Source organism: Lutra lutra, chromosome 13, assembly GCF_902655055.1.
Source record: "Lutra lutra chromosome 13, mLutLut1.2, whole genome shotgun sequence".
NCBI classification, from domain to species: Eukaryota; Metazoa; Chordata; class Mammalia; order Carnivora; family Mustelidae; genus Lutra; species Lutra lutra.
Genome location: NC_062290.1, coordinates 76,128,186 through 76,155,703, shown reverse-complemented (window position 1 = coordinate 76,155,703; position 27,518 = coordinate 76,128,186). Strand labels below are relative to the sequence as shown.

The window sequence follows — 27,518 nt, the reverse complement described above, 5'->3', positions numbered from 1 at the left end:
GCGTAAGAAACCAGCTAGCCGGGCCAGCTAAGACTAGGTGCAAACAGTGAGTAAACGGGTCTCGAGTTAATTCTGATTGTTTCTTTCCTAAGGCGACAAGAGATTCTGGCCATCAGGGGTCTCTCCTGGTCCCTCCCCATTTTCAGCCACATCCTGGTACATGAGCTGTGGGAGAACCACACTGGAGGACAGTTCCTCTTACAGCCGGAGTCACAGCCCGCCACCCTCATCATCTCCAGCTTGCCATGCTGGATGTTGCCAAAAGCACACCGGCCCCAGTGCTCCAAAAACATTCACAGCCCCGGGAGCAGTCGGAAGGATGGGGAGGAAACCCAGGAAGAATGGAGACTCTCAGAGGATCCACATCATGCAGCTCAGGCCATGAGCCAACCAAAAAAACGCAAAAAAAAAAACAAAAAAAAACTTCCTTGATAAAAGAAAAGCCAAAATTAAAATAGATAAATAAATAAATAGCTTTAAAAAACAAAAAACAAAACTTACTTTGGTTTTTCCAATCTGGAAAACCCTGTACAATATCCCAGAGGTTTGGGAGCCAAGAAAGTCTTTGGGTTCTTTTTGTTTTTTTCCCAGTGTGCACACGTGTGTGTGTGTGTGTGTGTGTGTGTGTGTGTGTGTGCGTGTGTGTTGAAGGTCCAAAGGAGGAGCAGAGGGGATTAAAAAGAAAAAAAAAAAGTTTAAAAAGACACCAAAGAAATCAGGACAATGGATTTGGGCTGGAGCAGGAGTCTCGGTTCCAGAACGTGCCTCCATGCAGGAAGAAGGAGCCAAGTGGTTGTAAGCGGGACCACAGCCAGGCCGGGTCATGGAAAATCCAGGATTATAGGCAGGACGATGGGGGAACATGAAGGGATGGCTGTGGCATCCCAGGGGAGGACCTTGGGGGATGGGTGTACTCTCAGCAATGTTAAGACCCCTCCCCAGCCCAAGGGGCAGAAAAGAAAGTCCTTTTTCTTTCCTTCTTTTTTCCAACCCCAAAGACTTATTTGATTTTCTTGAAAACTACGGGCAGGAAAACAATTTCCTTTGCTTCTTTTTTTTTTTTTTCCAGAAAGCTTTCACATCTCGAAACGAGCCAGGCACCAGCAGTCAGCAAGCCAGCCGAGTTCCATGTAACACGTTTATTTCCATGTTCCTGCGGGGCCAGTGAACGGGAGGCCAGCTCTGCAGAGGGGCCTATAAAAAGCTCAAAGCCTACACCCCCACCCTCGCTCCCCCACTTCCTTTCTCCCTTGTCCATGACTTCAACATTTCCAGAGCGCTGATGTCTCGAACCCCAGAGCAAACAGGTAGCTGTGGGGGAGAGCTGCGCCTTGGAGAGAAAGCTCCTCCGTCTCAAGGGGAAGACCACAGAAGAGGGGGCTCAGGAGCCAGCGGGGCAAGGCCAGGGGCGCAGCACATGAGCCCCAGTGTCGGGGGGCAGGGGCTGCAGCCGGAGGCCTGCAGGCGGCAGGAGGTGGGGAGGGTGGCAGGAGACAGTGAGGAGGTAGAAGAGGTGGAAACACATGGAGAAAGCACCATGCCCCTGTCTACCTAGGGGGGAGGTGGGTAGGACCATCTGGCTGTGCCCATGGCAGCCCCCATCTCCCCTTTTTTGAGTCCAAGGGCCTTTGATACATCTCTTCGGACTCTTGGGGCTGTCCCCCCTCCTTGAAATGGAGGCACGGTTGAGGTCTCCGGAGCACGTGCCTGGCCTCACAGCTTCCCAGCCCACAGAGGCTCAGAGGCTGGGAGGGGGGTGGTTAATCCCCACAGAGCACTCACACGGTGCCCAGCCCTGGCAACTGCTCCCGTTTCTCGGGTTTACGGGGACCCGAGTTATCTGAAGACAGGTGCACAAGGACCCTGCCCGCAGGAGCGGCACTCAGTTGCTCAGACTCGGGGAAACTTGGATGTGGTCCGAAAGCCCTCCCACACCCACTCTGGGGTGCCTCGCTGACCGAGCAGCTGAGAGGAGAGGGCAGAAAGATAGATACAGGGCAGAGCGCGGGGAGCACCGCCCCCAGCCCTTCACGGTTTGGTCCCTCAGATACCGCACGACGGGGCCAGGCGCTGCCCTGCTTTCGGCCCCAGGTTCCCCCCGACCCCCGTCCAACTGTGGTCTGGCACCGGGGTGGGGGCTCAGCACCAGGACTGTGTGGAGGACACGTGGCACGGGTGGCCTCCCCATGGCAACTGGGAGGAAAGCGGGTCAGGGGCTCAGAGGCCTGTGCCAGCTTTGCTGTTGTATACTCAGACCACGTGCTCTTCGGGGTTGGGTTCCCAGTTCTAACTGGGGCGGTTTATATGGATTCATCTCCTATGGCTGGAAGAGGTCTCTGGCCCCCCACACCACACCTGCCCACCACAGGGCCTGTCATCTCAGTAACAATCCCCCCTTCCTCCACTCCACCCCCATTCTGGCTTTGGCCTCCGAGTCCAGATGCTGGGCTGGCCTCGACCTTGCTCTCTGAGACTGCCTTGCCTTACCCCCGACCTAGGCCTCAACAGCCCCCCCAGGCTCTATCTTCCAGGGTCTGCACACCCCACACCGCCTGCCTGAGCTCCACCTGAGTTACAAGGAAGCAGCCGGGGAACACAGATGTCAGCGGGCCGAAGGAGAGACAGGAGGAGTGTGGGGGAGTGGACCTGGAGAGAAAGCAGCAGTGGCACTGGCGGGGGGGGGTTGGGTCGCATGCAGATAAAACACAGTGCAACGAGGGAGTATTCAGATCACCTTATCACCTTTCAGTCCGGGCTCCCCCATGTTCCCCATCAGTCCCTGCAAGACAAAGGCCAGATCCTGCTGGGCGGAGGGGCTCAAAGCCACGGAAGTCAAGTGCCCTACCCAACACCCACCGGCCTGCTGTGCCCACCCGATGCTCGTTGCCTCACCCAGAGCTCTGTTTTCTCATCTCTGAAAGGGGGCAATGACCCCCAGCCCAGAGGGCCATCACGTGGACTGAAGGAGCACAATAAGGGACAGCAGACTCCTCAGCCACAGCACTCTGAACAATTCCAGGGGAGAAGGCTGCTCGTGGGGACAGATGGGGTCCACGAGCATTGTCCCCTGCATGCTGGCCACACGGGATCACCTTCAGAATGCGGTCCAAGCAGTTCGGGCCCACCTTTTTCCTGCCCGCCCATCCCACCCAGGGATGTACCAAGTTCACTGGCTTGCCGCTATAGTTTCTATGCCCCTTGTCATGCCCCCCAACTCCCCGCTGGCCTTTCAGTGCCCTGGCATCCAGAACCTCATGAGACTCCGCCCAGCTCAAGGACTGCTATCTAAGAAACATGTCAGCCATGGTGACATACAGATGAGGATTGGCTCTTAGACCACCCCCCTGAATCCCCGCCCACCCCTCCCCCAACACTGAGCCCAGGCCCACTTCCCTCTGGGCTGCCATGGGCCAAGGGAGTGGGGGGCACCTGGCTGGGACGAGACCTGGATTCAGGGATGGCTCATTTACCTTCACGCCCTTGGGTCCTGGATAACCAATCGGACCCAGTGCTCCCATGTCGCCCTGGCAAGAGAAAGAGAAGAAGGCATCATGAGAGGTGGCTCCCAGGAGTCTGGCCTGGGCGGGATGATCCTCAGCGTCCCCTGGCCTGGGCTGCTGGGGACACAACACCACTGGCTCCATCAGACCACCTGCTCTCGTCTCTCCGCTGCTCGCTCATCGTGTGATCTGGGGTGGCTAACCTCCACGTGCCTCAGTTTCCTCACCTAAAATGGGGGTCAGTACTATGTACTTCCTAGAGCTGTTTCAGGAAGAACTGACTTAAGCGTAGAAAGTGCTGGGCATGGTCTGGAGGCAACTGGGGTTGTCCCAGCTGAAGGGGCACTATGGCATCTCGTGGGTGAAGGCCCCACGACACGGAACGATCTGGCTCAAAATGCCCATGGTACTGAGGTAAGAAGCCTGGCTGAGAATGAAGGGGTGGCTGGATCCTCTGTGCACAAGTCCACCCTCCTCCCCTCACGGGTCCTCGGCTCCTGCCTGCCCCTCCGGCTACTGCTCCGGCTGCAGCCATCTGGGTAAGCCCATGCCCAGAGATAGGGAGCCCCCGAAAATGTGCCCTTCTCCCCTCTTTCCATCTGCTGTGACTCATCAAAGTGTCTGGCTGCTATGTGTGCTCCCACAATGCGCTTGACCTCTCTGGGTCTCAGTTTCCCACATCCCCGAGTCAGGGTCCATGGGGGTCCCTGGCCAGTGCTCGGAAGCTCCCGGGGAGGCCAGCTGCCCCAGGCTTCCTGTGGGAACCGCCCAGAGATGTCTCCATCACATTCCTGCCCGACTTCCACAGGAGGGCCGATGGGCCCAAGGAGAGAGACGGAGGGAAGGTGCCGAGTTCACAGACAGTGGTGAGGTCTGCTGGGGCACTATCGCCCCGCCCCCATCCAGCCCCGCCAGGGACGGGCTGTATGACCCTGAGCAAAACCCTTGCCCTCTCTGGACCTCAGGATCCCCACCTGATTAGGTCAAACCAAACCTTCTAGCTGTTCCTCTGCCAAGAAATGGTACTTTCAGCTCCGTCAAGAAATCTTCTCCTGAAGGAAGTAAGGTCTCAGCAGGCACCAAGACTGACACAAAGAGCAGCGTCTGCCAGGCACGGGACTCGGCTCCTTACCTGCCTCCACTCCAGGACTCCACAACAGCCCTTGGAGAGTCACCCTCCCACCATCCCCATTTTACAGATGGGCAGACTGAGGCTCCATAAGGTTAGGACGGGATAGAGCTGGGATTCACACCAGGCAGTCTGTCTCCAGAGCTTCTAGGCAATTCTGAAGTCATCTTGGGAGAGGAAGGTAAGGCCAGGATCACTGGCCGGGAGAGGCTGGGGTCTGAGGAAAAGCCAGCCCTTCATAGAAGTGCCCCTCCCTCGGCCATGCTGGCTGCTGCTTCTCTCCCTCTCTTTTCCTAGATGAAGGGAGCCAGGGGTGGCCTGCCCAGAGTTCCCCGTAATCCACAAATAAACAGAGGAGGCTCTCCTGGCACAGTTGGCTCCAGCTGGGGCCCGAGCTGTGGGCAGGGGACGAGCCAGCAGCTCCAGAAACACAGGCTCCTTCTTTCCGCTGCTGGCCTGAAGGTGCCTTGTGTGGGGACTGAATTCAATACGGGCCTGACTGACACCTGGGAGCCTGGGAAGCCACAGCAACACCACACCCGCCACCCCTGCCAGCCCTTCCAAAAAAGGTGTATGTGTGTGGTGGGAGGCAGGGACTTGCATCGGTGTCCAACCCCTAAGGACAAGAAATCTGTGGAAAAGGGACTCTGGCTACAGGGCACATGGGGAGAACGTGATGGCTTGCTTAGGGCAGGCCTTTCCCATCTTGGCAGGGCCCCAGTGCTGGGCTCTGAAAGCCCTCGGGGGAGGAACAGAGAAAATTCCAGGCCACTCTCCCCCCCAATACAGCCCGCAGAGCACCGGCTCTGCACTAGACACCCTTGTGGGCAGCCCGGCCGAGCAACACACAGCATGTCATGTCCTCACAAGAAAGAACAATGAGTAATGCCCTGAATTTGGATCCTGTTCCCACTTCTGCCTAAGCTCCCAGACACCGTTCTAAACATCTTGACCTTCGTCCTGTTGACTTTCACCAAAATACAACCATGTCCATAGCTGTTTCCAAACTCCTACTGTGTGCCAGGCTCCACGCTCGAGACATCGAGGTCCTGTCAACTGCCATGCATGGGCGCTTAGGCTGGGCCCCGGCTGGAACGTGCTGCTCGGGCCCTCGCCAGCGGTTCACGGTAACCCCATGAGGCCCGTCTTACAGAGGAGAAATCCAAGGCTTAAACAGAGGCACAGTCGGTCACCCCAGACTAAGCCAGCTACAGGGGACGTGGGCAGGACCAGAACCCAGGGCTGCCTGTCTGGCTGGGCCTCCCACCCTCCCTCATGTATGTCTTCCCTTCCTGCCCTGCTGTTCCGCGGCAGCTAGGGCATCCCTGGCCGTGCATTCCCAGACCCAGAATGTTCCGTGGTGCTCACATTGTTCATGCACACTCATCCTTCCGCCGAAGCGCCAGCATCCCTCCCCTGACCCCACAAGCCGGGTCAGCCCCCTGTGGTCAGGTCGCACAGTCCTTGCCACACTGGCGACCATTTCTGTGCGTGTCTATGTGGCGGAGAGTGGCTTAACCACCAGGTGAGAAAGAAAGCTAACGCCGCTCTCATTTATAAACGCTCTAGGGAGAAATCTCGCCTCCGTGTTCTTAGAACTGCCTTTGAAGGCAACAAGGCCTCTTTCCAGAAACTCTGATAGGGATCAGTGGCTTGGGGACAGGGGGGTGGGGGCTGCAGCCGGTCCCGGCTCCTGTGTGGTCTTTGTAAGCGTCATCTCACACAGAACAGCCCCGGGCGTGGCCCACACTCTCACACATCAGCTCTCTCCATTCTGATGAGCTGAATGTGGGATGCGGTGGGGAAATCCGTGACCCACAGACACAGACCCAGGTCCAGCTTTTCACTACGTGACCTTGAGCAGGTGTTTCAGCCACTCTGTGCCTCAGTTCCCTTCAGTGTACCATGGTAATCCTACACTCAGAGGCTTGCCGGGATCATTAAGTACTTAGCGCAAGTCCTGGCACTCAAGGGGTTGGTAAGTGTCAGTTCTGTCACAAAGAGACGAAGCCAGATGATCGTTTACCAACAGAATAGGGGGGACCTGTCCACTATACCCCACATGCTGGGTTTTGGCCTGACCACATATTCTTTGGGTCTCATTAGACCCAAGGAGGACCCAAAGTTCCCTTTCTATCACTCAAAATAAAAAAAGACAGAAATCTTTGTGGGGAAGATCCTGGAACCAGGCACGCTTTTCTTGAGGGCCAGCCAAAGGGTTTCAGTTACTCAGGGGGGGCTATCCTGAGGCGGTCTCCCCTCAGAGGCTACAGGGGGGCCGCCAGCCGCTTATTGGGATCCAGGCCACACAGACCTGGGTTGCAAGTCTTAGCTGGTGACCCCAGGCCCCAGCCTCCCTATCTGGGTGACTGGGCTGTGGCCACCTCCCTCCAGTACCTTAAGGCTTCCCCAGCCTAAAGCACATCAAGCACACACAAAACAAAGAGACGCTCCATAAATGTTAGTCTATCTCCCCACACCCTTCATCCTGCCTGCAAGGACCTAGGGGGTGGGGAGTGAAGGGGGGTGACAGGGGACGTTTTGGCTTCAGTCTGCATGCAAATTGCTTCAGCTGACTAGACAGAAGGCACTGAATAAACCCGAAACTCCACTAAAATGATTATCAATATGTGGAATTCCCATTCGCTCAGCTAAAAACCCACATCCTCTGGAAAACCAGGGGTGACTCATGATCCCTTTTCCCCTTTAACTCCTGGTTAGAAAATTCCTTTCCTCTCCAACTCTCTGGGGAGGCCACTGTTCTCCCTACCCACCTTCCCCCACCCCCACCAGGGCACAGAAGCTGTTGTTTCCAAAAATCCAGGGGGTGGGGGGAGCTTGGGTAAGAGAGGGCACTAGTCCAGGGACCCCTGCTGGTCTGGCAGGTTCAGGTCCATGTTGTGACCCCCACCCCCACCACAGGAGGAAGGGAATATTGCTTTGACAGCAGAAGGAATTTTAAAACGGGGGAAGTGGGTGCCTGGGTGGCTCAGTGGGTTAAAGCCTCTGCCTTCAGCTCAGGTCATGATCTCAGGGTCCTGGGATCGAGCCCCACATCAGGCTCTCTGCTCAGTGGGGAGCCTGCTTCCTCCTCTCTCTCTCTCTCTCTGCCTGCCTCTCTGCTTGCTTGTGATCTCTGTCAAATAAATAAATAAAATATAAAAAAAAAATAAAACAGGGGAAGTGAGGCTGAAAGTAGTGATAAAAGACACAGGGGAGAGGGAACCCTGAGGACGCACTGAGCAGCAACTTGGAAAGAGACATCACAAGGGGGCGGAGTCTGAGGAATGCAGGAACACCCCAGCTCAGGCCCCTCAGAACCGGGGCATCGGGAGGAGGGTCCTGGATGGTCCTGCCTCCATCCTGTCCTGCCTTGTGAGTGATCTTGGCCAGGGCCTCAGCTTTCCCATCTACCCAATGGGATTCTCCTAAGAGATCCCCTGAATAGGGCTGCCCGATTGAGCCAATGAAAATAAGGTCTGCCCCGCTAAATTCCAATGCCAGATAAGCACTGAAGGATGTTTTAGTGTAAATTGCATTCTAAATATTACCTCTGAAATCCAAATTTCACCCAGTGTGTTGTTATTTTCTCTGGCAACCCTCGATATGGAAAGCAAAGGGGAGGGCCCAGGTGGGGAAGAGCTTTGTAAAGAGTCAGGAAGGCCAAGGGCATCGTCTCAGACTCCAGAGCCTGCGTTCACTCAGACAAAGGATACTCTTGCTCCTCTCAGGACTCAACCTAGTGGCCACTAGACAATGACGAAGAGAAATGCGTGCCAGTGACGAAAGCGGGGATACGTAAACATCCCTTCCGGTCAGCTTTGGGAACCGAGAACATGGAGTCTTGTCAAGGACAGAGAGCTGCCATCTTTTCATCATGAACAGCCTCTCCCAGGGGCAGGGGAATGACTGGGGCTCAGGACACAACAACTCCGTAGAGTGGCCTGGGCTCCCCCAGGAAAGGGCATCCAACACCAGGCTGTTCGAGCTGAACTGTCATCACCATGTGACCAGGATGTTCCAGAAAGCATCCATGTGAGCTTAGAGGAGGCAGGACAAGACTTTGGGGGTCCTCATCAACTGAGGTTCTCTACTTCTCCTTGCAGATATACCTTTTCCAAAGCATCTGGGTCAGTCCCTTGTGCCAAAGAAGATGCCCAGCTAAGCCCTACTGAATGGACATCAGGGTTGACAAATGCATGACTCCTAGAGGGACACTTTGCTGTTCCCACTAAGTTCCAAAGTGACTCTGAAATCTGTCTCCATATAGCACTCCAGAGGACTGTTACTATGCATAACACATGCATGCGTGTGTGTGTGTGTGTGTGTGTGTGTGAACTAACAGTGACTATTATTATGGTGACTAGCACTTCCTGAATTCTTGCTATGTGCTAAGAAGCACTTTATATGCACCAGCGTCTTTAAATCTTCACAACTGAAGTCTAAGGCAGGTACTAGGACGGTCCCCGTTGTACAGATAAAGAAAGTGAGACACGGAGAGGTTAAGAAATTTGCTCAGAGGGACACCTGGGTGGCTCAGTTGGTTAAGCAGCTGCCTTCGGCTCAGGTCATGATCCCAGCGTCCTGGGATCGAGTCCCGCATCGGGCTCCTTGCTCATCAGGGAACCTGCTTCTCCCTCTGCCTCTGCCTGCCATTCTGTCTGCCTGTGCTCGCTCTCTCTCCCTCGCTCTCTCTGACAAATAAATAAATAAAATCTTTAAAAAAAAAAAAAAAAAAAGAAAAGAAAAGAAATTTGCTCAGAGTCCGAATGCAACCAGCGGTCGAGCTAGGCTCTGAACCCAGGTGGTCTGGTTGCACGGACTGGCCCCCATGGCCACGGGACTGCACTGGACAGTGTGTAACTGTGGTCCTCACAATGGCGGGCACACTGATCTCATCCCATGGAGGGGGGCCCTGAGGCTCAAGGAATGAGGCCAGAGCTGAAGAACACAGAGCTAACAGGAGGCGAGGTAAGGCTCGGGTGCATACCCGGGAGGTCTGGACCCTCAGCGCCTACCCTGCCAGGGTTCTGCACTCATCTGCTCGATCATGAGCACGTTGCCACTGGGGACCTGTGGGGCCTCTTACCAGGACTGGCCTCCCCTGAACGATGGGGCCCCTGAACGCCCCTGGGGCCTTCTGCAGCCTCCCTCTGGCCAGAATTTCATGCCACAGTTGCCGGAGTAGCCAAGGCTGGCAGCCCATTTGTCAAAGTAGGCAACAGCCTACTTAGGTCCCTCCATGGCCTCCCCAGACTCAAGCCCCATGAGGAATGACCAGAGAACAGGGCAAAGAGGGCGTGGAACCCTGAAGAGAACTCCCAGAGTCCTTTCCCAGGCCTGGACCTCTCAAGGGTTCCCAAGGTCAAGGTCCCACTCCGAGGGCCCAGCAGGAGGCCCTGGTTTTGGCTCCTGGAACACTCCACAAGGCCTACCCCAATCTGGATGGAGTCAGAGGTCAGCCTGCCTCCCACCTCCCTGTGTACAGGCCTCAGCATATCAGGAAGTGACAGCAATGATTCATATAATGATCTCTTCCTCTCACTGCACGCTTACTAAACGCTAGACCCTGGGCCAAGGACTGTACATGTCAGTCCTCGGTTAAGCCTCACAGGATCCCCCAGAGTCCTCTATCACCATCCCCATTTTACAGATGACGAACTAAGGCTCAGAGAGAGTAAGCAACTTCAAACAGTCAGGACGGGGCAGATCTGTGGCTTGAACTCAGGGGGTCTGGCTCCAGAGTCAGTGCTGCGAAGGAAAGGATGAGGAAGACCGGCCTGACATGACCCAAAGCCTCAGCTCCTTGGCCAGCTGCGTCCTTCCTCTGGACCGGAAGCACCACACCTGTGAACAGGCATCCTATCCCCCGCCTAGACCTCCTTGCAGTGCGACACACAGGCAGCAGGTGTGAAAGCACATCTGTACTCTCATGCTCCAAGTACCTGTCTTCATTTAACTAATGAAGAAAGGGGCTCAGAGAAGGTGGGCAATCCACCTGAGGACACACAGCAGGGCTTTCCTCCCTCTGCCCCCTTGGCCAGAGTGACAGGTCCTGCTTCCCCTGCTCCTCCTGGCGTTTGATGAGAGAGGGACCTCTCCACCAAGACTCATCACTGCCTCTCACCCCCCCCCACCCAGGCATCTGTGTACTTACAATGAGGCCGGGGACTCCTTGGGGCCCTGGCAGGCCTAGTTCTCCCTGCAGATAGGAAGAGAGCAAAGCGGTTACTTGCCCTGTCTCCCTCCCAGGCTGCTCCCTCCACTTCTATCCCCCTGTGGGCACCTGGTGGGATCCTTTGGAGCCGACCATTCCTTGTGCCTGATTAGTGAATCTTGGAGCCTGGCCTGAAATTTGGACAAGACCCTTCCGGCTTCTGCTCTCAGACTTCCACATCTGTAAAATGGGGAGGCTGGACTTCCAGACCAAGTGTGAAAGAAGAGGCAGAATCCTGATCCTGACAATAAAGACGTACTGGGTGTCTGGCCCAGGTCTCGTTTCACCTTCACTTTACAGATGGCAACGCTGAGGCTCAAGAGTTTCATGACGGGCCCAAGGTCAAGTGCAAGGAAAGAACACAGTGGCTCAGTTCCAAGCTGAGAGCCATGGGGCTGGCCTCTCTTCCTCTTCCAGCCAGGAGATGCTGGGGCACTTAGAGAAACCCGCCATCACCGAAGGAGGAGGCTGTTAGGTCCCTGCCTCCCAGATGCTGAGAGGGCTCTTGCCTGGGAGTCAGGGGATAGGGCTGCAAACGGGGTGGGGGTGGGGGGGACGATGTTCTAGAAATGCTGATTATCAGTGGAAATTGCCAGCCCCCTCCAGACAGGAGGCTATCACTACAGCCACCGAGAAGAGGAGGGGAGAACCGGCCTCAGCTTTAAATGAGAGAAGCGATGTGTCCAAGGTCCCTCAGCAACTGCATGGCCATGCTGGGGCCGCTCATCAGCCCCCTTTCTGCTCTCCCAGGACTGAGGACAAAGACACAGCTGCCCCATCCCCAAGCGGGCTTTGGGGATGACATCACACTGAAGGAGAGGCTCCGATTTCTCGCCTCTGTGCCTTCACGGGTGGCCTTTCCTCCACATGGAATGTTCCTTCACTTCTCTGCTCACTCCAATCCAACATCCCCCTCCCCAGGAGTCTCCCTGCTCCTCTATCCCTCCTCCACAGCACCCGGTGCCCTTGACCTCACACATCTCACTCTGCCTGTATAACAGACCGGACAGACAGCCATGAGCTCCTTGAGGGCCCTCGATGTCCCCGCTGTGACCAACTGCTTACAACGGTCCCATCCCAGGAACACCTGTTGTGAGCCCACCACCTTCCCACCCCCCCTCATTTCCTTACACCAGCCCTCTGGGGCCAGCATTCCAACCCCCGGATTTACAGAAAGGGAAACTGAGATTTGGAGAGGGGAACCGATATGTCCAAGTGACACAGCAGGAATCAAACCCGAGTCCTCCTGGCTCTGAGACCAGGGCTGGAGCCCCCAGGGGAGCTGGGGTGAGCCCAAGCGGGGTCAGGCTCAGAGGGCCTCTATGGAATTGAAATTCCTACATCCTCAGGGGCTGATTGTGGATCCAGCCGTCACCTTGACAGAAAGCACAGCTGGCCACAGCTGCTTAGGTGGGAAGGCCCAGAGAGAGACGGGGGAGCACGGCAGGTGTTCCAAAGAGCTTTCAACTTAGTCTGCTCCCCTGGGACAGGGAACACACTCCCTCTCCCGCCTGAGCCTGAGCTTGGAACAGGAAGGGAGAGGCGGGCTCAGCCCCTCAGGGCAGGCTGACCTGGCTCCTCAACAACAGGCCTCCGATTATTTACAAACTCTATAAACATGCCAATGTTGCACATTTCTTTAGAACTCCGCTCTCCCTTCCACACAGGGCCTGCAAACCATCTGCTCCCCCAGGGCGCTGCTGTCCCATAAACACTGCTGATGCTTTATAAGACGCTAGTAGCCCGGCTTCCCCAGTGGGGAGTGACCAGAACCTTCCTGAGTCCTTGCGGATGCGGCATGGTCTGAGGCTTTGGGACCAGAGGCTCAGTGGGCCCAGGGAGGGGGGCTTCCCTGGGGTGGGAGCCCAGGACACCCACAGTGGACAGCAGCCTCGGGTTTACAGGTGGCATGGCTGGGATCTGACCCATTCTGCCTGACCCCAAAGCTTAGAATCTCTTTCCTGTTCCCCACCACTGGAAATACTTACAGGGTTCCCATCCAGTCCAGGAGGACCCCTTTCCCCAAAGTCTCCAGGAAACCCCTAAAGGCATAAGAGAGAAGAAATGTCTGTAGATTAGCGTTTATACCTGGGGGGCAGCTTCCATCCGAACCCCCACGGGCACACACGACATGTCCATGCAGTCTCACTCCTGGGTTCTGGGACCTGGACAGGCGACAGGGTCCCTAGTTATGCAGACACCCCCACATGAAGAACTTCTCGGGGACTGGGTCCTGGGGAGGAGCCCACAGCCAGAGAGCCCTTTTCTTACTGACATAGACTCTGAGAAGTGAGCATCTGAGGCAGCATGGAAATGCCCAGCCCCAAATCTGAGACCCGAACCAAGGAGGCGGGAAGGACGAGAACTGAGGTCGGGAAGCGGAGTCCAGGCCTGAGCCAGTAGCTAACTTGCGAAGTGTTTTAAGGACATCCCCTTCCCCCGTAGGCCTCAGTTTCCCCGCTAGTCGGAGGAGGGAAGGCCTCTGCAGCACCTTCCAGCTCAGACCTTCTGCGGCTGTGACGTGCTCTTCAAAAACCACCCTATGCAATCGCAATCCCCATTTTTACAGATAAAGAGGGACTCTGGAAGGATAAATGTCAAGGGTACGCAAGGTCACACGGTTGGTGACTCTCCGCACCACTGGCAGAGGAAAGTTTCAGCAGCCCTGAGAGAGGCCAGGCCACCCGGCCCAGGCGGGTCCGGCCCTTTCATCCCACCCTGGACCCCACTCCATACTCTCTGGGGACACAGGCAGCTGGAAAAACATCAGCTGTGGGGACACCTCTGGGGATCAGCGTAGGAGTGGGGGGCAACTTCGTTTCACTTCAAAAGGAAAAGGGAATCCTCAAGCTTGGAATTTAGGGAAACCTGTTCTTCTCCCCGGCTTGAATTCAAATCATTGTTTTTCCAGGGAAATTTAATAAAAAACACAGCACATGTTTCTCTGACCAAATGGATACCTGAGCCGCTCCGTAGAGAAAGATTCCTCACAGAAGGTCATTTGTGTCTGGTTTCTAACACAGCTGGAGGGACCCAGGGACTAGATTAAACCTAAGGACAAACCCCAAACCAATGAAAACGTCTGTCCTGGCTGAACAAAGAGATCTTGAAATGTGTGTGCGCCCAGGCCTTTGTCCTTGCCCTCTCCAGCTGTTCTATCCTCCTCGGATCCCTTCTCTGTTGGGGAGCCCCCCTGGATCAGAAGGTCAAGGGCTGGCATTCATCCTGGAGGAGATGTGGCTTCGTTCAGACGCCCAAAGGATGACATGAGGACAGAATAATGAGATTTGGACCAAGCCAGTCCCTTGGCATGCAAAACTTCATTTGCTTTTGACATCTACCCTTGAGGGAAAGATTATCAGTCCCATTTAACCGATGGGGAAAGTGAGGCTTGGAGAGGAGATGTCACTTGGCTAAGTCTAAGGCAAAACCAAAAAGAAAAGCAAGTCTGTGGCAGAGCTGAACCCAGGTCCCCACCTCTCTGAACTCCGTCAAGTTTGTATGAGCTGCACACAGGCAGATCATGGCCCATAGAAGCTGCTAGAATGTGTCTTCAGCCGGTTACAGAGAGTGGCGTGTGTGTGTGTGTGTGTGTGTGTGTGTGAGTGTGAGTGTGTGCGCGGGCGCGCGCACACATCTGTAGGCCCATCTCCAGGTCAAACTTTTGTGGGGGTACATCTGATCCTATCTAAGATTCCTCTCCCCCTGGCAAATTTAGCCTCTCCCAAATTTAGCCCCTCTCTCTCAAGCTGTAAGTGAGACCCCTTCCCCTTCTAGGGCCAGAGATATCAGCTGGGCTGTAGTCAGAGGAGAATTTTGAAGGCATTGCCTTTCTGCCTTCACCTCTGGAGGCCGGTGTTAGGGCCCTGGCAGAAGAGGAGGACCATCCATCAGAGGACAAGGCCAATGCTGTCCAGCCAGGCACCTGGCCAACTCCACACGGCCCATGAAGGGCAGGACTCAGGAAGTCTGTCCTCAGCTCGCCAAGTCTAGTGTCTGGAGACTAGCTCTGGCTTGCCTCCAGACTGGCTGTATGACCTTGGGCAGACCCTCCCTTGACCCACTGCCCTGGTCAGGCTGGCGTTCTCTAAGAACACCTGTCCCAATCCCTAGACGAGGTCTGAAAAGAAGGAGCCTCTTCCCCTACCCACAGGAATGCCACCCAGCCTGGTGCAAGACAGAGACCTTGACACCACCGCCCAGGCACACCTCCTGGCTGCAAAGTCCAACATATTCACCCAAAGCAGCTACCAGGCAGGTGCCAGGCCCATGGGTCTGCACTCAGAGGCCACTTCAGGCTGGCCGGAGGACTCCCTCAGCCCCCGCTGCCAGGCCAGCCTCCCCCATGAAGCTTTGTAAGCAGGGCCGTCCAGCGCCCGTCCTGGCTCCACCATCCACGGGCCCCTCCCAGCCGCAGTTTGCTCTGCTCTACGACACGGCACACAAACAGGGTGAGCGGAGGCGTCCCTTGCCGACAGCAGCAATGTGAAAGCACATCTCTGGGGTATAAGTGAGGGAGAGACCGTCAGAAAGGTCAAAATCCCAAAGGAGGGCACTTGTGCAGACAAAAGGAGCCCAAAGACAGCCAGTGGCTGAGAATAGCAGGATAAGAACAAAGACAGACAAGAGCAAACCCCAGCAGCCCAGTGAGATGAGTAATTAGGAACGTAATGGTTGGAGCAAAGGGAGGACAAATCTGTGACTGGAACAATGTCAAAGATGGGAAGACCCTAGATGTTCTTGACAATCCATACCTTGTTGCACCAGTGGGGAGACTGAGGCCCAGAGCATGCCCAAGAGCCCATCACCCGCTAGCCTGTGTCATCCATCACTGGACACATAGGTCATTTCTGGCACTTGCCCCAGGTTGCCAAGGCTGGGCCCTTCTGGATCTCAGAGAGGCGGGCCGCCAAGCTAAAAGTGTAACCCCACTTTCCTTCCACTCTGGTTCCCTCTGTCTGGCTCTATCTCCTCGTGCATGGAGTGCAGTCCCAGCCTGGCAGGCAGCGGGACCTTCCTCCGCAGACCTGAGCTCCCGGCTACAACAGGCTGGCCCGAGGCCCGAGGCCCAAGGAATGAGCTCGGCGCCCTGCCGGGGCCCCAGCCACGTGGTGTCTCCACTTCCCCAGGTTGGGGCCCCCGGGGAACTGGACGCCTTGTACTTTGAGCAGAACAAGGCCCAGGAGGAGGCAGAAGCAGGCTCCAGGACAGGACTCCAAATCCTGTCTTAGCTACAGCAGTTCAGGAACAGACATGAAGAGAGGGCGGTCCTTGTCACAACCACAGCGGGATGCCAAGGTCCGAGGAGGTTGCTGAGGGCCACCTCAGGCACTCCCCTGCCTCCGGGCAGTGTCTACCCCATCCATCTGCTCTGGAAGGTGAGCTGGAGAGGCAGAGGAGGCATGAAGCCTCCAGGATCAGCAGTACCACTAATGCCTCAAAGGCTCAGCTCCCTGACCTATGACATGGTCCGTCCTGCCAGCTCTGCTAGCAGAGCTGGGCCGAAGAAGTGAGATGTTATAACGCAGCCCAGCATGCTCTACAGAGCCAGGGAGCACTAGCTCTGGTTTGCCTCAACAGTAGGAATACAGAATAATCTCCTGGAAGAGCCCGTAGAAGGATCTAGGGGGCCTCTTTACAGTGCTGAGATTCTCCACAGACAGGAAATGCTGGGGCAAGCCTAACCTGCATCCCTCCCAATGCACTTGCAGCCGGTTGGAGTCCTTTCTAGAACATGTGTGCACTTCAAGTGTGCTGACGTGGAAAGACCCCTTGAGGTCACGGTGCTGAGCATGTTTTCACCCTGCCCTTTTGGAATCCACTAGGGAGCCCATCTAAGAATAGTCACGTCAGGGAACAAGAAGGAGACAGGTAGGTCAAGTTCTCACCAGGACCCCAGAGTCACCAGTTGACCTGGGCAGCTCAAGCTCAAGTATGGGACACTGAGGACCACAGACCTCCCCAACACACAGCATTGCCACTGCAAAATACTTTCATCTCTCTTGGCCTCAGTCTCCCCACCTGGAAACATGAGGCCTCTGTCACTTTGCTCCCCACAGTATGAGAATTGGAAAGGGCCCTCAAACCCAAAGGCACCGTGGTAGAAGCTCTTCCCACCCCTGATGGGCGTGTGGCCTTGGGCAAGTCCCAGTCGTCTCTAAGACACACACACCCAAGGACTGGGAACCAGGGTTGGGCCTATCCAGCTATAAGCTTGGGGGTCTGCCAGCCTGACTTGCTACACAAGCCTTGCAGGCCCGGCCAGAGGCCACGAGACACGCTGTGAGCTATGGCTGGCCATCCCAGGCATTCCAGCGGGCTTGACAGTGAGTTCACAGAGCACCCGTCCAGCAACACGATTCACCACGTCTTCCTAACTCCTGAGAGGGACCCTTGTCTGAGCTGTGAGCCTCACTGTACCATGCCCAGAACAAGCCAGGACAGTCCAGGAGAAACCCTTTCAGCTCCAGCCAAGTCTGTAACATCTTATATCTGGACCCCTCCTCAGAAAACCACAACACTTTTCATTCTAGCGGGCGTGAGGAGATGAGAGCGTTAGCCTAAACTTTCCTTTGGAGCTAAAGATAGAAATGCAGAGAGAACTGTAAGGCAGAAAGCAGCTAACGGTCCGGGGTCGAGTCCTAACGCTGCCATCAACTTGCTGTGTGATTTCAGCCAAATTACTGGCCTCTCTGAGCCGTCTGCTTTTCTGTCTGACAGAGAGGTCAGGACAGCTCATCACTAAAAAGTTTCCGCAGCTCTGGCAGGCTCTGACCTCTAGTGTCTCCTTCAGGGTTCCCATCGGCAAAAGATTCCCACACACCCTCCTTCCCGACCTGATGCTAAGGAGGCCATGTGCCCGAGCCTAAAGTTCTGCTTGCTGGAGAGAGATGAACTACAGCAAAATCATCACCAGCCCTGCCAGAAATGAGGCCAGCTGCAATCTGGCATGAGAGAATTCGGCTCATTCTCCTGACATTTCCTCTTGTTAACAAACGCCTAGAAATCGCCTGACCCAAAGCTTTGACAAGAGGACACTTGCAGAAGGATCACCCCTGCCCCCCAGCCCACCAGCCAGATCAAGGGTTCGGGAGCACTGGCAACAGGGGGATGGCCCCAAAGATCACTTAGGGAACATGTGGGCCAAGGCCATTGCAGACTGAGGCCTGGCAGGGGCAGAGACAAAGCCAGAGGGACTCGGTGACGGGCGGCCCTGCTCCATACACCATCAAATCATAACCAGTGCAGACCCTGCCCATCTGCTGACCATGGCAGCTGGACCAGGGTCAAGGGGACTTTCACGGCCCTCGGGGGCACTGTGGGGCCCCAGCACTGTTTTGCTGAAGAAGGGGGGCTCTTCCCCCACCCCCGGGGCCTGACACCACAGTGCCATCGTGAAGGACAGGGCAGAACCCTAGGAAGTGAAAGGCAAGGAGCAAGGAAGCAGAAATGAATCGTCAGCTATGGGGGTTCGAGACCAGTGAGGCCCCCAGAGGGTGTCAGAGAAGATGGCTTTGACTGAGTCTTGGTTGCCAAGGCTGGAAAACAGGTGTAGCCAATCTCACCTCAGATAATCACTGAGAGAATCATATGTAGTTCAAATGCCATACAGGTAAAAGGCCTCAAAAAATGTTGCTTTGCGGGGGTATGGTTTGGCTGCAAGTGCCATCCCCAACACCCAGCCCCTGGTAGGTGCCCAGTAAATTTTTGTTGAACGAAAAACAAATGAGCGGCCTCATCTGACGTGCAGATAGCAAAATGGCGCCCAGCACCTCAGAGTGAGCAGGTGCTGCCTTCCTGGGCACAAGCAGCTTGGCCTTCAGCTGCAAGGAGCAAACAAGTACATGGCAGGGAGAAGGCAGATGAGGCCACTAGGAGGAGGAGAAAGGAGGAGATGGCAGAGGACAACGGGGGCCTGGCCCTGTTGATGGTCCTATGGCAGCAGGGTGGAGAAGAAGCCATCATGCCCAGGTCTTCCAGGTGCTTCCCTCCTCCATGCTCAGGAGACTCTGGACCCATTCACTCAATAGCTACACTCTGGGGTGAGGCGAAAGCTCTGGCTGCTGCATTTCAACCCAAAAATGACCCTGGGAAGCCTCAAGAACCTTGGCCATGTCATTCACCCCCCCTACCTCCTGAGCCTCCACCTCCTCCTCTGTAAAGTGGCAATGCCCAGCGGTCCTGCAGCCTCCCAGGATAGAGTCTGAGCAAATCCCACACGGGTGGCCTGGGAGGCAGACCTGGGTGAGGGGACAGGGCCCAGCTGAGATCAGCTAAGGAAGTCAACTGCCCCTCCTCTTCAACTTAGCCTTTGGAAAAACAGGTCCAGAGAGGTGAAGCCATGGGCTCGAAGTTATACAGCACAGACAGCCTCACCCATCCATGAAACTACAAATAGGAATAACCTATTTACCAGCGCTTACTATGTGACAAGCAGAATGACTCCATGAGCTAGAAGCTATTATCCCCATTTCTCATAAGGGAAAACTGTACTGCAATTCAGGGGCTTTGAGCCAATAATGCCCCAGGGCCTTTGCACCTACTATCTCCTCAACCCAGAAAGTTCTTCCACAGATAGCCACAGGGCTCTCATTCTCACCTCATTAAGGTTTCTCAAGAAGCGAGGAGGATTCTTGGATCAACTCACCTAATAGTCTTTACCCCCAAGCACTCACTGTCTCCCTTCCCCACTCTGTATTAATGCTCAGCACCATCTGACATTCATTCATTCATCGCTCCTCCCCTTGTTCATTGTCTATCTGTCCATGAAAATGGGAACTTTGTCTCGCACAGTGCTCAGCACTAAGTATAGTGCCTGGCCCACAGGATATGCTCAATATTCACAGGATGGACAGAGAGATGGAAGGATTGGATGGATGGATGGAGGGAGGGAGGGATGGTTGGATGGATCTCCTTGCCCAAGGTCTCCTGGCTTGAGGAGCAGATCCAGACACCAGCCCAGCCCTCAGAGATGCAAGGTCCTTGCCCTGAAAGAAGCATTAGGTGCTCCTCCGTGCCCAGATCCAGGTCTCAGGTGTTAGACCACCAGGCACAGAGGGGCTGTTGGGCCCAGAAGGTCTAGTCTAAGGATGAGGTGCCCCTCTGGTCCTTGAGACCAGGACCTGGAGCTTGGCATACCACACTGGGCCCCACAGGGCCCAGATCCATACACTACAACAGGTAAGATACTCCTGGTCACTCATGTCAACCCCAGAATCACAGACAAGCCCCTTTCTGGGCACTGCTGAGTGCTCCTGGCCCCCCTCCAGATTCCTCTCAGATTCCAACCTCCCCACAGTCCCTTCTTCATCAACCACCAGCAGAGGGAAGCCCAGATCCCAAGCGGACAATGCTTCCAAGTCTAGGGATTAACCTGTGGACGACCCCATGGGAAATATGCCTCTGTTGTAGTCTGGGGTCTCCCTCTGCTGGCAGCAAGGACACTATACATATCACTGCAGGGGAAGCTTCAGCTTCCCCTCGTGAGTAATGAGCGCATCGGAATTAAAGTCTCACCCAGCAGGTGAAGACTCTGGGGCATGTGTGTCTAAGACATTACTGGCAGCCAGTGAATCCAAGCTCTTGATCCACCATTGAGGTTAGAGGCCCTGGATGTGGATGGCGGTGCTAGAATCCTGGCTTCCTTACTGACTGTGAAACTGGGGGCAAGTGACTTAACCCCTCTGTGCCTTGGCTTTCTCTTCCTGCCCTGCAGGTGACCAAGCAGGAGGAAAGCAATCCCTGCCACACTGGAGAGTCATGGGCGAAGCCAGTGAACCAGGGGTTACGGCCAGCCTCTCTTGGGGGTCACAGCCGCTGTGGGCCTGCTCACATGCCCACCAGCCTCTGGCTTGGCAGGTGCACGTGTGAATGTGGCCACCCTGAGACAACACAGAGACTGAGGGTTTTCCGAGAGAGAGGAGCCCTGACCCAGGTCTAACCATGATTCCCCAGTCCAAGCAGGCCCACAGACACCACTGGCCCAGACAACAGAAGACCCCGGACACAGGACTGCACACACACACACACACACAGAAGAGCCATCCCACAGGGGCCCAGAGCCATGGCAGGCCCCAGCTCCAGCCAGGCAGCCACTGGTCAGTGTCCTGATAGCAGAACATGAGGCCCAGAAAGCCCCACATGCTGGCCCACACACTCAGAGCAGAGCGACGGCCCAGCGGACAGAAGCAGAGAACACCCAGCCTGCAGGTGCACGGGGTGGGGGGTGTGGCCCCTGGGACGTCAGATTCACCCATAGAGTCTGCATAATAGACACGGAAAATCTTTACCGGCCTACCCATCTTGCCCCTCTTGCCAGGAACACCAGGCAGGCCCTGTAGGGGAGAGACAGGGAAGATGTCACGAGGAGATTCCACAAGGGACAACCAGTGCTGTCCCAAATCAGCCCCAGAGCCACCCATAAGAGGAAGTCCCAGAGGGCTTAGGGAGCAGGTCACACACAGTCGCTGTCAGTTATGTGCCCATCACATGGATGGTGCTTCCACTCTACAGGACTGGGATCTTCATGGACCTGAACTGGGGAAATGCCCAGGAGAGCACCCAGGGTCCCTGGTATTCAGAAGGCGCTCTCTCAAGGTCCTCTCTATTCAGCCTGTTGATGAGGTTACGAGTTGAGTTCCCAAAGATGGGCTCAGGCTGGGAGGCGACTGTCCATGCTCTCAGAATCGAGGCCCCTTCCTGACCTGGGCCATGAGCGCCCACGTCACTTTGCCCAGGTGCCCCCTCCAAGCTCATCTCCTTAACCATTCCTGTCCCGCACTGAGAGCTTTGATGTATACACTGTCAATCCTGCCAAGTTACCAGATTCCCTGACTTCGCACCCACTCTCTCTTCTGTCTGGAAGCAGTCAGCCTTGACCCCTTGGCAGACTCCTATTCAACTCAAGGGCATCTCCTCTGGGAGGGACTCTGGGACTTCTCCAGGCAGAAGGGGTGGGTAGGTGGGCGGGAGGTAAACAAAGAAAGCCTACTCACTCGTTCTCCATCAGACCCTGGCAGGCCGAAGAGCCCTGGGAGTCCAATGTAGCCCTAGGAAAGAGCAGGTAGGGGGTCAGAGGGACCGAGTGGCAGGGTGTGGCTGGCCCCACCCGTCCCCGCACCCCTCACTGCCCTCCCACGTCCAGGCTCCTCTTCCTCGCTGGTGGCAGCGGTGGCTCTGGTGGCTCCTCGATGACACAGGCCTTGAGGCAAGTGTATATGCCCATGGACTGCATGGTGCTGGCTTCCACGATGTAGTCCAAAGGCACATACGCTCACGCCAGGGAAGGGCGCGGGCACTCTCGGGGGGGACGCCCGCCCCGCGCTGGGGCTCCCGGACCTGCAGGAAGGAAGCTCTCAGCTGGATTAGAGGGACACCAGGTTTCACTCGCTCCGAGGGAGCCTGCCAGGTGACCGTGGCTTCCACGGTGCCTTCTCCTAGGCTGCCAAAGACCCCGGAAATGGGGCTCCCATCTACCCACAGCTGCCTGAGCACTAGCAGGAGACGCGGCTGCCCCTGGGGCACACGTACACCACTGCCTTCGACCCATTGCGGGCTGGCCGTCCACACCAACCAGGAAACCAAGGTTCTGGAGAGAAAGTGGCACAATCAGTCGGGGCACAGCTGGGAGTCCCCTGCCCTCAGATGCACCTAACTTTCTGCCTCCAAGTTGTGGCCGCCACCGGGCATGCCCTTCCCAGCTCAGCGAAGGCAGAGCCACCCCTTCCAAGCTGGGCTCCGAAGCCCTCGCCTCCGGCAAGCGGAACCCATCCCTTCCCTCCACCCGCACGCCATTGTTGCTCCCCCATTAATAGGATTCACCACTTTCTCCCATGTATCTTCTATAATCTGGGTCCATATTTCATGTCCTCATTAGCCTGGGATATCCTCAAGGGCAGGGACCTAACCCCGAGCACCTAGTGTTATCTGTGCTCTCTAGATGTTTGTGGCATCCTTTCATTTTTTTTTTTAAGATTTTATTTATTTATATGACAGACAGAGATCACAAGTAGTCAGAGAGGCAGGCAGAGAGAGGGAGGAGGAAGCAGGCTCCCCGCTGAGCAGAGAGCCCGACTCGGGGCTCGATCCCAGGACCCTGAGATCATGATCTGAGCCGAAAGCAGAGGCTTAACCCACTGAGCCACCCAGGCGCCCCTGTGGCATGCTTTCATAATAACGCTCCCAAAAGTTAACATTTCCTGAGCACAAACCACATGCCAGGCCCGGTTCTCAGGACTTTGTGTCCACACAAGCATCTACCGTGTCCTCCCTACAGCCCTGGAAGCAGGGTATTATCAGTCAGCCCCCTGTAAAGGTGAGAACGTTTAGGCCCCGGGGGGTGGAGTGACTTGCCCAGGGCCACAGGGCTGGAGGTCTATAAAACTGGTATTGGAATTCGAGTCATTGGACTCCCCTGCAGGCCTCCTAACCACTCGGTTACACAGCCTCCCGCCAGCAAGCAAGCAATGCGGGGTCACAACCATCTCTCCTTCCCTAGTAAGACGAGAGGTCACTGAGCCTCCTCGGCATGCCTGGTGAAAACAGCCATCCCTGTAACGAGGAACTTTTACTGATCCTGCCAGCCAGGGCTCCTAGCCCAGATTTACAGATGAGAAAAATGGGCTCTGAGAGGTCCAGCAACTTGCCTGCCGTCCCACAGCTGGATAAGGGCACAGCCGGTCTCTAACACCTTCCCAATGATGAGGCTAGGCTGGTGCTGGCAGGGGTGGGAGGGTGGCTCCAGCCCTCCCAGCTTCCCCAGGCTGTGCAGGGCCTTGTGACCCAGAGAGGAGGGCGCTGCAGCCAGACCAAGTCTGGCCCGCATGTGATCTCAAGATGCCATCCGCACGGCAAACAGCAAGCAGTCCCAGTGGCCCCCAAGCAGCTGGGGCCACAGCTCGTGGGAACAGCTGGATACAGGACAGGAGCCGCCCTAGGTCCTTGCATGACGTCACCACTGACATCATCATGTCCCGAGGAACCTGCCCGCCGACCTCTTTGCCCACCTCCCAGACACTCTAACAGCCACATGTCAGCTGCAGGGATCAAGGCCCAGACTGTGGCCATAAATAGCTTTGGCTCGGGAGTAGAGGACACGTCACACCTGACCTGGCCTGACCGAGAGCTGTGTGACCCACTTGCTGAGCACTCTCTGAGAGGCAGAAAGTCTGGTCCTTTGGACACCTGGGTCCCCATCCCAGCTCCACCCGAGGCACGCAGAGTGAACAGCAGCTGTCGGCTCCCCACCATGAACCCAGTTTCCTTGTGCGAGGACAAGGGCATTCCACCACCTCTTTCAAACTCCATCTACTGTCATCTGGTGCACCCAGAATCTTCTCCACCACCCACAGCCCACTTGGGAGCCCCTCTTCAGCAGTATATGCTTCCAAACTCCTGGTAGCCCCATAACCGTGCTAGAGGTAGGAACGGACGTCACTCCCATTGTAAAGATGGGCAAACTGAGGCTGCTGGCTACTCAGGGTTTGCTCCACAGAGGGAGAGCTGATGCTCCCTCAGCCTCTGGGCCTGAGCTGCATCCCTCATCAGCCTCCCCTGCTTTCTAAAAAGGGTCTGGAGGGAAGCAGGAGAGAGGCATCTGAGGATTCTAATGGCAGACGAAGGAGCCCCGACTTAGGTCCCCTAGCACTTGCGATGTGCTAGGGGACACGGCAAGGAAACGCCTGACCATGGCAGCTGGACCACTCAGCACCCAGCAGAACCTTTGCTGCCCAGTCCGCCTGGCATTCCTGGCTCAAGGTTCCCCATCACCTGCCCATCCTGCTGCCCCCTGGCTCTCCAGAAAGCACTCAGATGGGAGGGCAAAGGCGCCAGACACTTGAGAGAGACCCTGCACACCTCACCTCTCAGCAGGCCAGCTGGGTGGACAGGGAAAGCACCCCCCACCGCCAGGGCCCCAACCTGAGTGGCACTTGCCAAGGCCCACTTACCCGGCTGCCTTTCGGGCCAGGGTCTCCTACTGGTCCTGGTAACCCCTGAAACACAAGAGACAGAGGGGCAAGGACATAGGGGAACGTTCTCTCTGCTGCCCGCAACCTAGGGCAAGTCTTGCCTCCTTGGGGCCTCAGCTGCCCTTTCTGTAGAAAGGGAGTGGGGCTAGACCTGCAGTCTTCACACTGAGGACTCCACTCTGCCCCAGAGTCCGAGGGGGGGTGGGATGGGGAGCTGAGTGGGAGGAGCCTCTAAGGCCCCACCCCCCCAGCCCCAGCTCCCTTTCTCAGCATCCTGTACCCTACTGCTCTCAAAGAGAGGGTTCCTCTGTCCAGCCCCCTGAATAGCACTTCCTTCGGGGCCCACCCGCTGGGCACAGCTCCTTGGCCCCCAGCCTGCCGCCTCCCTCTGCCTGGGGGGCACCCGTGGCCATCTCCACACCACCACGGCCACCGAGCTTCCAGAAGCCATATACTGCACCTGCCTGCCAGGGTAACCTTTGGCCCCTGGGCTGCCCTCAGGTCCTGGCTGCCCCTGCAAAAGAATGAGGAGAAACATAAGGAAAGGGGAGACCTTGCCCTGCTCTGGGTCTGGGGGCTGCTGCGGGGCTGGGGCTGGGGCTGACTCACAGTGTGACAAAGACAAGGGCAGGAATGTGAGCTGAATGTGGAGGAAGGGGAAGCCACAGGCCTGCCGGGCCCCCAGCCCACCCCTCTGCGAAACCGGTCCGACCAGCTCAGAAGGACGAGCGTCCTGCGCTGGCCGTCCCGCGCTGGCCGCCCAGGACTGAGAAGGCTCTGAGGAGCCCTGGCTGGCTCTCCCACGCTGGCAGGGGCTGCTGTTTGACTTGGGCCAGGAGAGCCCAAATTCCTGCAAACCCCACGGCGGCATGCATAATATCCCCTAACATCGCCCGGAACAGGCCAGCTATTCATGGCTCTGGCTGCAGTTGAGTGGCTCGTGCCAACGCCAGCTCGGCGTGGACTCCAGCTCCTCTCGGTCGAGGCAGCTGGGGGAGAGCGGGGCGCAGTGGGGAGGCTGCCCATGGGAGGCAGAGCTGCCTGGTTCTGGGGCTCACTCATGGAACGGGGCCCAGGGAGGAGGCCAGTGCCAGGCAGGTGTGGAGCGGGGCGGGGAGCAGGGAAGGGGGAGTGTAATCAGGGCAGGGCTGAGGCTGTGGCCCTCACCTGTTCTCCGGGGTGCCCCGCTGGTCCAGGATAGCCCTTGTGTCCCTGGGGGAGGAGGGCGGAGTAGGGGGGAAAAAAGGGCATCAGGCCAGGAAGGCATCTGGGCCTGCAGATCAGATGGCAGAGGCCCAGCCGCCCCACCTGCCTTTTCAGCGCTGTCTGCTCCGTGCACAGCAGGGGTGGAGTATGCATGCTCGCTGACCGCCCGCTGAATGGATACATACAGGCTAGCAGGATGCTTTCGTCTGCCACCAAGGGTGCTCAGACAGAAGCTATCCAGGACAGTGTTTCCCTCCTCCCGCGGGCTTTGTGAGCGGAACTGGGAGACAGCTCCCCGGGGCAGAGTGACGCTGTATCCCAACCATTCCTTCCAAATCCAGACAGGGCTGAGCCCATCCAAAGCCAGCTGGGGTAGAGCGAGTTCTCCATGGATGGGTGGGCCCATGAGGACCTTCAGGTCTGGGATACGCGTAAGCACCGTGTGCTGCTAGGATCTGCGTCAAGGCCTGCCCTTACTCATAAACCCCCTATCAGAAAGATCTCACACATACCGACCAAATACGGGAACTGCAGGTGTGGCCCTCCTTTCCTCCCACTGGCCCCAGGTCCCATCCCAGGGAGGAAGAGGCCACCCAAATGCCAGATTGGGAAGGACTCTGGCCACCAGCCAGTACCACCCCTGACCCTCTATCGCCACGGCCCAACCACCAGGTCTCTAGGTCAAGAGAATCCAACCGGTGTGGGCTTACTCACGGCCCCAGGGACCACCACCAGAGCCATCATTTCCTAAGACTTAGGGGCTCTCCGAAGGGAAACCCGGGACTTCAAACTTCCATCACCCCAGGGCAGCTGTGAGCTAAGACCAGGCAGGGGCCTTCCAGTTTAGACAAATCAGCCACCCAGAGCTCCGTCAGACCCCCCCCCCCCCCCCCCCGGCACAGAGAGCCCGGGGCTTGGCTCAGACACCGCCCCTCACCTACCGTGCAACGCTGGTGGGCTTCTACCCTACCCTGGACCTCAGCCGAGGGCACAAGCCCTCTCAGTCCCCCTCAGCTCTGGTGTTCGAGGACTCCAGAGTTTACAGCCCCCCTGGATGGCGATAAACAAGACGACGCCTATAGATCCCCTCTGTGCACAGCTGTTGACCTGAGCCCACGGCTGCATGACCCCCCTCTAGTCCCTACGCCAGCCTGACAAGGTGCGGGTGGGGGGACAGGGGAAGGTCCGGATTATCAACTACACTTTACAGAGGAGAAAACAGAGTCTCAGAGAGCTTGCTCCAAGTCCCATCACTAAGAAGCACTGGCCTCCCGCTCGCCGCCGGGTCCTTCTGACACCCAAGGCCACACCAAGAGCCTGGCTGACATCCCGGGCACAGTAAGCATTCACGCACATCCACGAACACACACAGGCACACGCACTTAGCACCCCCCCGCAGGCCCCCAGGAAGCAGGAGTCGTAATTACAAACAGCAGCGTCGGTTGGACCCAAGAGCTCTGGGGGGTTTACAAGCATTCCTTCTGCACCTACTCACGCCT

The 27,518-nt window shown here is 56.7% G+C and overlaps 1 protein-coding gene across 6 annotated transcripts in view; it reads right to left on the bottom strand.

Moving 5' to 3' along the window:
* COL27A1 (collagen type XXVII alpha 1 chain) overlaps positions 1 to 27,518 on the bottom strand; it is a 136,528-nt gene that overhangs the window by 64,867 nt on the left and 44,143 nt on the right. For 5 of the 6 annotated variants that reach the window (XM_047700385.1, XM_047700384.1, XM_047700386.1 and 2 more), the window contains 9 exons: positions 25,981 to 26,025; positions 25,274 to 25,327; positions 24,793 to 24,837; positions 21,841 to 21,894; positions 21,136 to 21,180; positions 12,835 to 12,888; positions 10,787 to 10,831; positions 3,471 to 3,524; positions 2,735 to 2,779 (listed from right to left, as the gene is read on the bottom strand). In XM_047700385.1, the coding sequence (XP_047556341.1) occupies positions 2,735 to 2,779; positions 3,471 to 3,524; positions 10,787 to 10,831; positions 12,835 to 12,888; positions 21,136 to 21,180; positions 21,841 to 21,894; positions 24,793 to 24,837; positions 25,274 to 25,327; positions 25,981 to 26,025 (441 nt within the window). The remainder of the gene's footprint in view (positions 1 to 2,734; positions 2,780 to 3,470; positions 3,525 to 10,786; positions 10,832 to 12,834; positions 12,889 to 21,135; positions 21,181 to 21,840; positions 21,895 to 24,792; positions 24,838 to 25,273; positions 25,328 to 25,980; positions 26,026 to 27,518) is intronic. The other variant, XM_047700389.1, reaches the window with a different exon arrangement.